This window comes from Poecilia reticulata, unplaced genomic scaffold, assembly GCF_000633615.1.
Source record: "Poecilia reticulata strain Guanapo unplaced genomic scaffold, Guppy_female_1.0+MT scaffold_266, whole genome shotgun sequence".
Classification (NCBI taxonomy): Eukaryota; Metazoa; Chordata; class Actinopteri; order Cyprinodontiformes; family Poeciliidae; genus Poecilia; species Poecilia reticulata.
Genome location: NW_007615048.1, coordinates 78,133 through 91,005, shown reverse-complemented (window position 1 = coordinate 91,005; position 12,873 = coordinate 78,133). Strand labels below are relative to the sequence as shown.

General features: G+C 40.2%; 1 protein-coding gene across 1 annotated transcript in view; it reads right to left on the bottom strand.

Moving 5' to 3' along the window:
- Positions 1–4,032: 4,032 nt before the first annotated feature.
- LOC103460628 (delta-type opioid receptor) overlaps positions 4,033–12,873 on the bottom strand; it is an 86,835-nt gene continuing 77,994 nt past the window's right edge. The window contains exon 6 of the mRNA XM_008402882.2: positions 4,033–6,753. Coding sequence (XP_008401104.1) covers positions 6,206–6,753 — 548 coding nt within the window. The 3' untranslated portion in view covers positions 4,033–6,205. The remainder of the gene's footprint in view (positions 6,754–12,873) is intronic.

Here is a 12,873-nt window from a genome sequence, read left to right as displayed (position 1 = left end):
ATTCATTTCATAAGCGAAGAAAAATATACAATTTAAATCCAAGCTTCAGCAAAAACTCTTACTGCGTGTTTAAACAAGCCAGCTAGCACAGTTGTTCATTCTGCTGAGTGCAGAAAACAGCAACAAGTAAGTTTATGCAGCTCAGTGCCGGAGCCATGAGATTCAGAAAAAAGTGACTGATTTATTCTGCAGATATTACAAAAGTGCCTTAATTACAAAGGTGTTAATCTGCAATTTTGTTGATTTTTATTTGTCAAAACATTAGAAATTCATTCATGAGTTTCCTTCAACATCACAATTGAACCCACTGACATTTGTGACTGGAACTTGACACAAAGTTCAGGGCGTGTGAATAATTTTGTGTCTCCGATCTTTGGGAATCACGACTCAGGCACTGAGCAGAATGCAGTCCACAAGAAACACACCGATAGATACCAGACACCTTCTGAGCATAAGAAAGAACACAACAGAAACACTTAGGAAATACTCTGTTTTTTGGTACGCATTATTATAATAACACCAACAATTGTTTTAGAAATAGATTTTAAACAAGATTTCTTTTGACATTCATGTGGTCTGTAGGATGTAAACAAACGAAAGCGAGCTCTCTGCTTCCTGATGCAAAGAGCTGACAATATAGAGTCATTACAGATGCTGTGAGAAAGCTGACAGTTTTACATCGAGAACAACAAGCGAAATATCATGAGTATCATATGGACGATGAGGTCATGGTTCTTTTACATGGAGAATGTTCTTTTCAAATGTCTGTACAGGAGTCGAGAGGCAGAAAAGTGATGCTGACTTCCCCAGGAAACGAGGATTTCTGCCGACTCAGACTCACCTGCTACAAAGAATTCACACCAAACGATTTCGGAAAATATCGTTGCTTCTTTAGTTTTAACAGTTACAGTTAAGCACAAAGAGCCTCACAGCGGCGATGCGACACGTCTTCATACAGAGGGACTCGGTGACCTTGGTACTCCGACTAGTTTTCCTAAAAAATTGGCTAGATTGTAAAAAAAAAAACAAAAGGTGACCGGTATTCATAAAACTCTCATAACAGACAGATTTTATCATCATGGTAAAACTCCAGCTTTGGTAAATTTGAGTCAAATGTGAGCAGAGATTAAATTTTATAGGCAGGAAAACAATCTATAACAGCAGAAGCTCTTCTAAACACATGCTAGGGATTTACTACCAGTTATTAAATTAGCCAGTAGCTATAAGACAATTCATTTTCACTGAAAAGTTTAGATATCAATAAACCAATCAATAAAAAATATCAGTGGAAATATGGAAGAAGTTGATCAGAAATTGTTGCTGTTCACACTTTGAGAAGATTAAAAATTATTTTGATATACAATTTTTATTTAAATAAAAAATGTAGTTTATTATCAAATAACTTTTTTTGTACAGTATTTTTGTAATCTAAAAAAACATTTTTGTAGATTTCATCCTAATTTTAGGATGAAAAATCTTCATTTTCATCTTGACGGCACGTTGACAAATGCATAAAGAAAACTCCTGTTCACATTTCCTCCTCAGGCATTTTTCAGTCTGTATTTTGTTTTTATCTTAATGTTTTACTGAAAATTGCCCTTTTTATTAATATATTTTACTTACAGCTTACGTAACAGAGCGACCTTCTGTGGGTAGGATATTGCCTGCTCCTCACCTCTCAGTAGAACCCCAGTTCAGAGGAAAAGATGATGATTTAAAGCCAAATATGATTTCCAAAACAAAATCTCTGTGCATCTAAAATATTCACTGTAAACAATCAATGTAAAGTAGAATAAAACTGGAGGCAGGACAAGAAAATGTTTTACAACCGTAAATGTCAGGCGCCATAGAGCATGTTCTTACGTAAAAATCAATTTTTATTGATCTTCACATTAATAACTTAAATGATCAGTGAACAGAAAGGCTGGTTTTACTGTCTGTGACCCACAAAGGGCAACGCTGCAGTTTTCCTGTGTGAGGATAAAGTTTTTAGTTAATAAAATGCTTTGCATTAGATTTGAGCAAAGCTGAAGTCTTTCTTTTTGGGCCAGTCTTCTGCTACTCTCTGAGGGTTTATGAATACGGGTCAGGACCGCTATAAAGTAGCCGCAAAGCACCATTAAATACTAGAACAAGTTGTATCCAGCCAAAGAGCAAGCTTCACTAACAGACCTCACTTGATATTTAAGGCAATGTACGTTTATGGAATCAAATAAAAGATAACCGTCTGCAGCAAAGAGCAGAAACGGGTTGTTTTTTTTAACAAACAGCCGAATTACTCGCAAACCGTGAACTTACTGTGAGCAACAGGAAAGTATCTCAGTTTGCAGTCCTCTGATTCTACTGACAACAGGCCAGTCAAGGAAAATGAAAGAAAAAAAGACATCTTACAGAAACTCACACAGAAATTACATGAAGTGACAGATTTTAAAGGGGACACCAGCCCTGAGACACACAGAGGACATGAAGCAGGTTAAAGCTCAGACAGCCCACAGCTGCCATCAACTACTGCAGTAAAACTGCAATAAAAGAAAGGATGGAAATCAGGAAACAGTCTTCATCCAGCTGCTTGGGTAAATCCTCAAACACAGAGCCACGTAAGCAAAGGGGAGCAAATTTAAAAAAAATGTCAACAAAACTACAAATAGAGATCAAGCAACGACCCACAGGCAGTTTCTCACAAACTAAGAGTCTATCTATTAAAACTCTGTAGGAAAGTTAAACTAAATTTCTTTTGGAAGATGAGCGATGTTCGCATTAAGCTTTTTATTCAGACAGCTTGGTTCCAGTCTCAGAAAGGCCTTTTCTGTAGAGTCTGCTTGTTCTCTGTGTGGCTTTGCCAACAGCAGATCATCAACATATGAACATGCATGGAAGCATTCGACTCTTACTCATGCATGGATGTTTTGTCTTTGTGTTTCTCCGTGATAGCAGCTGCGTTTCCATTACAGATGAGCCCAAATCTTTGTCAATTATGTCAAAAAAACACAAATTCACAAGTGCTGTGTTTCTATGAAATAAGAAATATACTGCTCAAATCAAACTGTCCACTTAGGAAGCAACACTGATTGACCTGACGAGGGTCCCCGTTGTCAGTCAGTGTTGCTTCCTAAGTGGACAGTTTGATTTCACAGAAGTTTGATTTTCTTGGAGTTATATTGTGTTAAGTGTTCCCTTAATTTTTTTTGAGCAGTGTAGGATTAAGATCAAATGTGAATAAGCTTGTTCACACATTAAAAATCATGGCAGTGACAGATGTAAACAGTATATTTTCATAATTCAGTCATGATGCGAGCGCCTCTTCCTCTGTCAGCCAATCAGAGGAGATGTCTGCATCTTATTCAGGCAAATTACTTCCTAGTGGCTAAATATGAAGTGTTTTGGGAAAATTATAGTCGATTTTACGGATCTTTGGATTCAACACGTTCGAATGACAAACACGTTTGATCACGTGGCTCATGTGATGTTTTGCTAAATAAATCTGTTTTCATCCTAGCGCAAAAGCTTTTTAATCAAAAAACATGAGTTTTTGCTAAATTGGTGTGTTTCCATGCAAGAAGCAAGTTTATTTTTATAACTTCAATTTGTGCAATTTCATGATTAATGGAACTGCAGCTTCTGATCTGTTCAGGGTCTGCCGTGACTCTTACCTGTTGTCACAGATGTGTGATGTCACAGGGTCCCAAAAATAAAAGTTAAGAAAACAACATCCAGTCACAACTATCAAAAATGATGAGAATATCTTCTAAAATCAATGTTTCAGGGCTGATTTCCACTTTATGACACCAAGAAGAGAGATAGAGAGAGATACAGAGAGAGAGAGCCCCTTTGTCCCTTGATATGGGGTCAGAACCCGGCGACCCCTTCATGATGCCTGGGGTCAATGCTACTCCAGCATTGGGGTTCACATTAAACACTCCGAGAACCCGACCCCAGACCTGAGCAGCTTTACACTTCAAAAATAATAATAATAATAATAATAATAATAATAATAATAATAATAATAATAATAATAATAATAATAATAATAATAATAATAATAATAATAATAAAGCAACTCAGATCATCAGAACTGATTGGTCAGTGGTTGTATTATTTCTGCCTGGTGTGTCTAAATCGCCTCAGTCTCACGTCGGCCGCAGAGCGAATCTGGATGAGATCCAAACCTGCAGGTTTAGATGCTCGTGGTGTTTAAACTGGATTTCCTGAGCCTTTGTATTCATTTCTACATCCAAGCATTTCCAGCATCCTCTTTGTGTAACTTTTCTTTGATATGCTGGAAGTAAAATTTTAAAATTTTGTCATATCTATTCATAAATTTGAAGATAAACATGACGAAAAGAAATATCCATATGCTGTAAATTTTTGGATTTTCTTAAAAATTAATTTAAACAATTTTCTCAAAAGTTTTGRCTCGTAGATTCCGACTATTCCTATTTTATTCCACATAATTAGCCATGTTTCTGAATCCAATGTTACATCTAATTTACAGAACCGGTTAGTCAAATAAAATAGTATTTTTTTAACCCAGGTAACAGAATACAATATAATTTATTTGTTGCACAATTTCAGCTCTAATTTGCAAAGCGCATGGCTGCATAATAATCTGAGTCCATTCAGAGTCGACCCAGAAAAATCATCTCAAACAGTCAGTTATTCTGATCCATACAGGATAATAACATAAATATATAAAACTATTCAGAACCTTGGTCCAACCCCAGTCAGTGTCAGTCTTTGCTTTCAGTTGATTGTTTTCCTCCTCAGGGTGACCAGGTCCACATCGATGTTAGATATCAACATTTATGTCTTTAATATTGAAAATATAAAACAATATGGGTTATATATTTTCCAAATTGCAGCAGTTTATGTCTTATTTAGCTTTATCTTTCTGGCTGAAATGTGTTCTGGGTCATTYGGGGGTCAAATGGTTGGACTTTTTTGGGATTGTTAGCAAATCAAATTKTTCATGTTGTTGCTGTTTCCCTAAATTTTGTCCACTTTAATGGATCAGAACTCAAGTTTTCTAAAAGCTATGCAGGTCCAACTCCTGGTCACCCAACCTTCACCCAGAGCACTTTATATTCTCTGCTGTCATAAAAACAAAGAAACTCTCAAACTTGGTAAACAACAACATCCCTAAGGCTTTTGTTCTTTCTAAACACCTTTAAAGATTTGGTTTATAAGACTAATGGCAATCATGTGACCTAACAGTTCAAGARTAAGTAACCTCACTTTGTTCTAATATYAACCCAATTAATTGGAAAACACATTTATAATCCAACCTCTAGTCTACTCCAGTGTCATAAACGATAAGAGCTCAGAACAAAACGTAAACATCTCTTAGTACGACCTGAACAGCAACGGCCTCCTGCTGGCGACAGCAGAGCACTGCAGGCCTTTCRTCCAACACTGAYGATGGAAAGAAAGTACTCCAGACCAAAAGAAAGTRCTCCAGACCAAACATGAACTTGGAAGGGCTGCAGCACACAGCAGTGATGAATACTCTGTTTCACATTTGGACCAGACTTTTCTTTAGCAGCCTTCAGTTTGTGGTTCTCACTGCTAGAGAGCCGATCCGYACGTCAGCCGCTGCTGTTCTACTCTCCTCCATAACCAAGGCAGTGCTTGGACGGTTTCACAGATTTGGTGTCTGTGGCTGCTACCAATGCTGCTGTTCAAATGCTTTCTCAAAACGGGAGTTTGTAACCAGAAGGTTTGGCAGTTTTGTGGAGGAGCAGCATTCTCCTGTAGTGTGTGCCCACGAAGGTTTGAGCTAAAAACCCAAACCTTTAGATACTTACACTGGTTTTGTGATCAAAGTTGACTCCTTAAGCAGAACGTTTGTTTAAAATACACCAGCAGGTGTAACTTTGCCCAGTTTGGGCCACAGCTGAGCTCCGTCCATGTCAGGCACGTCAAACCAACAACACCCACCAGTTGTCCCATCGAAGCAGTTGGTATTTCTAGGCTCTCTGCGCCGTCAGATGTTGTGTTCGTAACGTCTTTCCTAAATTCTTTTCCTTTCAAACCCATCCTCCTCGTCTCCCTCCCCCCCGCCCCATGCCAGTCTGCGAGTTGGGGGGCGGGAGGGCTCGTGCCGCTAGAGAGCCGTGATCTGAGTCAGCTCTGTGTTGGAGTTCCCTGTCCCATGAGTCTCTCCCCTCTGCGAGGGGACGACCCCCACCAAAGGAAGCTCCACGCCTAGTCATGCTGGATTCGCCGTCCCCGCGCCGGGACCCCTGCCGTCCCCGCCCTTGTAGCTGTAGGCCGCTGCCACCTCCCTGGCGATGCTCCTCATTCTGCCTGACTGCTGGGTGTCGAGGCGGAACGGAGACGGCTGACAGAACTCACGGAAGCAGCGCTTGAAGTTTTCGTCCAGGAAAGCGTAGAGCACGGGATTCAGGCCACTGTTGATGTAGCCCAGAGCGATGCAGAAGTGGAACATGACCACGGCGTACATGCTCCTCAGGATGAAGCCCAGAGACTGAGCCAGGACCAGGATGTGGATGGGCGTCCAGCAGACGACAAACGCCGCCACCACCACCAGGACCATCCTGGTGATGCGCCGCAGGTTCCGATCCTTTTCCTTGGAGCCAGACAGGATGCGAACGTTTCGAAGGCGTTTCACCATCAGGCTGTAGCAGATGCTGATGATGGCCATGGGGATGAGGAAGGAGAAGAGGAAGACGCAGGTGCCAAAAATAGGTTCCCACTGATCCTTTGGTTCATTGAAAACCAAAATGCACTCAGTACCTGCAGGAGGACATGAGCACAGAGGAAGAGGAACACGGTTACAAATGCAAGACAATTACTTCTTTTCACAAAATAATCTTGTTTTAAAAGTAGACAACTCTAAAGAAGAAACACAATATTTTAAAAAATTGTCAACTTTTCAAACATATTTTCTATCTAATCTATTCTACTTAGTGCTGGGACTCGATTAGAGTTTTTAATCAAGTTAATTGCAGGGTCTGTAGTTAATTTATGAATTCGCATTTTAATGAAAAACCACATAAATAAAAAAATAAGGAAAATTTTTAAGTCTAAAATCTTTTTTGCTGCTAAATCTTTGAATAAATAAACACATTAGCTGAATAACAAATATATTTCATGTTTTTAATCTATTATTTGGTTTATTCAAACTAGAGATGTGCCGATCAGGTTTTTTCCTGCCGATACCGATCACCGATACCGATCACCGATAGCGATCACATAATAATATATTTTTTTTTTTATCATAAACTCTACCAGTTACATTATGTGGCAAAAGGAACCATGAATTCACCTTAATTTAGAGAAAAACTTGTTTTTAATAACTTTTTCCAAGAACTAAACAAAACAGGCATTGTGCAAATTGTACTGCGATCAATAATACTATTTTTAACAGACTGATAACATATGAAGCTCTGAAGAGGCTAAATAATGCAAAGAGCCAAAATAAAACCTCAACATTGCCAAAAAGATTCAAGTATAAAACTTAACATTCAAAGTCAAATACAGGATCCATTACGATAAACAATCCAGAGTTACTGAATGAAAACTTCCTGTTAGCATGGCGGCTAGCTGATTACTGCTAGTTCTGAGTGGCTGTTTCTGACTGAGTGGAGTAATTATGCAGAGCAGGGAGGAGATCAATTATTTTCTTAGAGATTATTTGTCTCATGTTAGGACAGCGAAAGTTTTAATACGTATGTAAAATGTATTTTTTTAGGTTAGATGCTGCAGCTTTAAGCAGAGGTTTGGTGTGAGAGTCACTACCAGGTGGAGCAGAAGCGGCGCTCCGTCTGTGAAATATTACTACCTGTAGCGCGTAGCAGTGGTTCAACAGCGAGAGCAGAACCAGCGTCTTACATCGCAGCTTGAAGACTTAAATAATTTTGCGGGTTATTTGTTTAGCTTTCTGACCGTCATGCTAATTCGGGTGAGTGTTTGTAGCTGTGCACTGCTTTGATCCTCCGTATGTCTTTTTTACTGTAGTGAGCCTCGATGTAGCCAAACTCCGTCAGGTATGTCATTGTTTTTATGTCATATTAGCTTCGTTGTGTTGATGCATTTTGACCTGCTTCAATTTTCCGCCGCAACACGCAAACTTCCCCAGTCACTCAGTGCGTTATAGTTATAGTTCCACATCGCTCAGGATTTGTTGCTGCGCGAGTGAAGGAAAGAGACGACCAGCTGCACAGGCAGGCTGATAAATGAGATGCAGGTGATCGGTATCGGCAACAAGAGACCGTGATCGCCGATCACCAATCATGCGCTTTTTCATGAAAATTGGCCGATTATGATTGGCGGCCGATCGATCGGCACACCTCTAATATGTATATTATCGGGAAAGTCATAATTTAGGACCAAAGTTAAACATGAAAGTATGACGTCATCACAGCTGAGGCCAGGTGTTGTGTTGCACATCAAACAGCTGCATAAGGTTAAAGGCCAATAAATCCTGTCTACTCAGGTGAGACAATTATGGGGGCAACTCATTCAAATTTGTAAGGCCTCATATCTTTTGTACATTGGTACATAATCAAACGTTTTGTAAACATCTGACTTGGTAGGATTTTTATTATCTTACATTTTCCAGCTGGGGAGGGCATAAACTCAGAGACGACTGAAAATATGTCATATCGTCATTTGCTAACTTTGTTTAGTGAGTTTTTGTACTCATATTAAAGCAACTTTCATATTTATATATTACCTGCTGACTCAGCATGTCAACTAAAAGTCAACATTTAGCAGTCTAAGAAATGCGACTGGTCAAAGTGGAAAGTACAACATGAGGATGACATTTATGTTTGAGCTTCAACTCTCCACCCAGGACTCTGCGCTAATGCTAGCTCCTACGCTAACACGGAGTTTATTTTCAGCTTTGGTCATTACTGCTGCCCTTTAGCAGGAAGTTCAACAACATGATTTCTGTTTGCTACTTTCATTGTTAAAGTTTCATTCCTCAGGCGCCAAAAGAGCAGGCAGCAATTTGCTTCCTTCGATGTTGCAGACGTGTTTCTAATGTGTTGAAATGTGGAATATCATCATGCTACTTTATAAAACCCTTTTCATGGTTCTAAAAGGCATCCAGGCTTCAGCTTTTGTTTTCCAAAGAAGGGAGTATACAGCAATCTGCTGCTGATTGCTGGAGAATCCATCCCTTGTTGATCTTAACTACATATTTTATACATAACTATTGACACATAAACATGAATCATATTTTGAGTTCTCTCTTCTCTGCATCCAGTATTTAAGATCCCACCCAAAAACCTTTTCTGCACCAGCAGGTGGTTCCAAACTCGTTTAGTGCAATAAAGCTCTGCACACTCCAGAGTGCTCCTTGTTTGTAAGTCACTTTGCATAAAAGTGCCAGGTAAATCAATTTAATCTCACAAACACACACACACACACACACACAGAAGCTGCATTTGTCAAGGCAGTGTCACACACACTGCGATGATAAACACCGAGCTCTGCTCAGGTCAAGTGGGGATGTCGGCATTAGATAGCAGAGCAGAGCGGAGCGACGGAAAGTCAACCTGACTGGGATGAAACTGACTCTGTGATGAAATGTTGCACTTAAGTGAAAATATTCTTGAAGGATTTGTTTTTGGAAACATGCCGTTATTGAGCATGTTTTTGTTTTATCTGTCACTTTATGGGCAACTTTCTACTTTGACATTAAGAATTTTGTTAATTATTTGGTGAAAAAAGGTAAATTGTGGGGCTGCACAGTGGTGCAGTTGGTAGAGCTGTTGCCTTGCAGCAAGAAGGTTCTGGGTTTGATTCCCAGCCTGGGGTCTTTCTGCATGGAGTCTCCATGTTCTCCCTGTGCATGGTGGGTTTTCTCCGGGTACTCCGGTTTCCTCCCACAGTCCAAAAACATGACTGTCAGGTTAATTGGCCTCTCCAAATTGCCCCTAGGTGTGAGTGTGTGTGYGCATGGTTGTGTGTCCTGTGTGTCTCTGTGTTGCCCTGCGACAGACTGGCAACCTGTCCAGGTGACCCCGCCTCTCACCCAGAACGTTAGCTGGAGATGAGCACCAGCACCTCCTGACCCCACCAAGGGACAAGGGTGTAAGAAAATGGATGGAAAAAAGCTAAATTTTGTTGTTCATCATAGATTTATAGATCAATAAAAAGTGTGAAACATCCATGGGAGTGAATATTTTCTGTAGCCACTGTGAAAATAAATTCCTCTGACAGATTGTGACCCTCCAAGGTTTTCCTATTTTACTGTTACAACTTCCTCATTTAAGGGAGAACATCTTTTGCTTTTATTCAGATATAAAACTCACTTTAACAAGCTTTAGATGTCTGTAAACAAAAAAACTATCTGGTTACATGAGATTTAAATCCTATTTCTGGTAGCTAAAGCCTCCATATTGACTCTTAAATCACGCTGAACATGAAAACCATGTTTTTCTCTTTTACATGTAAATAAAGATCTGCACAATTACATTTTTGCTTACCATAAAAAACTGTAGAAGTTACATTTGATAAAAACACACAGTGCTCCACACAGGCCAGATAAAAGTTAAAGCTGCCTGAAGAAAAGTTTATAATTTTCTTGCATTGCCAGCTTTAGATAAATGAGGAGGGAAAACCTCTCACACATACTAATCTTCAGACAATCGATGAGAAGATTTGCTTTAGGTTCTGCTTTTGGCTGCATTTCAAGCCTTAAGGAAAGCAGTAGAGACATTATTTTTGGTCTTAAGGCTCATTAGCAGACAGATTTTTAACGTCTCTGATGCTCTTAATAGAAAATTCATCCTGTAATAAAAGTCATTCCCCAAATCCTCTAGGACAGTGGTGTCAAACTCATTTTTATTTTGGGCCGAATCAAAAATCTGAATGTTCTTAAAGGGCCGGTTGCCCCAGAATCTATTGAAAAAACCAATAAAACTGTTAAAATATCAATTAATAGCTGTTCCTCTGGGATTTGTGATTATTTTAGTGTTTATTTTTGCAATCAAAATGACAGATTTTGTGGTGAATATTAAGAAATATTTGTAATTGTTATTTTACAGTATTTACGCTAATGTATGATGTTAAATGTGACTCTTTATCACTCGCTGTATCGGTTACGGATTTAATGTTTTTGACCAATTTTGAGAAAATTTGCAGTAAAATCAGGAAAAAAATGTGGAAATTTGTTGATTTTGTGTGATTTTTGCAGATTTGTGAAAAACTGGAAGGACTTATTGATGTAATTTAGAGTCCAGAGGGCCACATAAAAAGCTACGGCGGGCCAGATTTGGCCCGCGGGCCTTGAGTTTGACACCTGTGCTCTAGGAAATCAAGCATGAATCAATTTTGTATGTTGAAGTAGGCTGCAAATAAAGTATCAGGCTTTTGCACGTATGGTGCACGTATCATTTTTGTGGCATTATTTTTATTTTGAAATAAATCATTTKGCAGTAAAGGAGCCCAGACGCCCACAAACGCAGCGAAATAAACTGCAAAACAGTCGAGATAAAATCAAATCACTCGGAAATAGGAACTGGTAGAAAAAAGAAGAATCTGTGATCTATTATTCCATTTGCTGGATGTTTTTATGCGYTGCATTTCACCAGGCCACAAGTGCTCAGGATTTATAGTGTGTGGGTGTTCCTGTTGAAAATGGAAGCCCAGGCTCCATTATTGCCACGTTCCGCCCATTGATCAAAAGCACAGTTAAAGTCCGTGTGAAAGGACGGCGATAACCACCTCCATGCAGCCGTGGCGTCCGTTTTATTAAAAAAAGGGGAGAAAAATAGCTATAGATGCTATCAGCACGTCCTCCGAGGAGCACAATGCAGGCYTTAAAAATTAAACTTTACCAGCAGCGGCAGATATAATGGCAGTACTGATGCATGYGGGCTAATAATCCATATTTATAAAGGTCAAGTCGGATATGAGAGCAAGCAAAGCGTGGCTGCAGCTTCCCAGCGCAGAGGCGTAATCTGCAGAAACGAGGTAAATCTGGAGTGACGCCAGTGAAACGTGTGATGCTGAGTGGAGATGTCGGTTTTAATCTCTGTCTTGGTTTCGTCTKTTCAATCTCACTTGTGTGTGAACGGTTTCCTCTCAAACGCCGCCGACGGTTTTCAAACCTCTGCCTTCAGAAGGCGCTCGGTCGATGGTCAGCAGTTTGGTCCTGGTTTTCCTCGGATCCTCGCTGACAGCCTGTCAGCATGTCGATGCTTCAGGCAGGAAACCGTCCACGCAGAAAAACTCTTAATGGGGAACGGTGAACTCGACCAGGTAGAGAGCTGCAGATGTCCTTCAGATGTCTTTTCCTTCTACTTTGACTGGGCCATTCGCACAGGAATGCATTTTGATCTCCAGAGACGTTTCAGCAAAGATGTGACAAATAAAGCAACAAGCAGGAGGACGAGGCAGAGCTGCAGCAGGTTGTGTGTCTTTTCGGAGGAAACAACCTGAGGAACAGGGACGGTTGAACCAGTGACATGGTAAAACATGTGCCGGCCTGAATTATTAATCATTAATAATTATTATTACTTTGCTCTCTGTCGCAGCAACAGGCACCTTGTTCACTTAGAAACACATCTGATATTTAGTGGAAGGAATTCCTCTCATGGCTGCACAGTGGCGCAGTTGGTAGAGCTGTTGCCTTGCAGCAAGAAGGTTCTGGGTTCGATTCCCGGCCTGGGGTCTTTCTGCATGCAGTCTCCATGTTCTCCCTGTGCATGGTGGGTTTTCTCCAGGTACTCCGGTTTCCTCCCACAGTCCAAAAACATGACTGTCAGGTTAATTGGCCTCTCCAAATTGTGTGTGTGTGCATGGTTGTGTGTCTCTGTGTTGCCCTGCGACAGACTGGCGACCTGTCCAGGGTGACCCCGCCTCTYGCCCGAAACGTTGGCTGGAGATGGGCACCAGCAC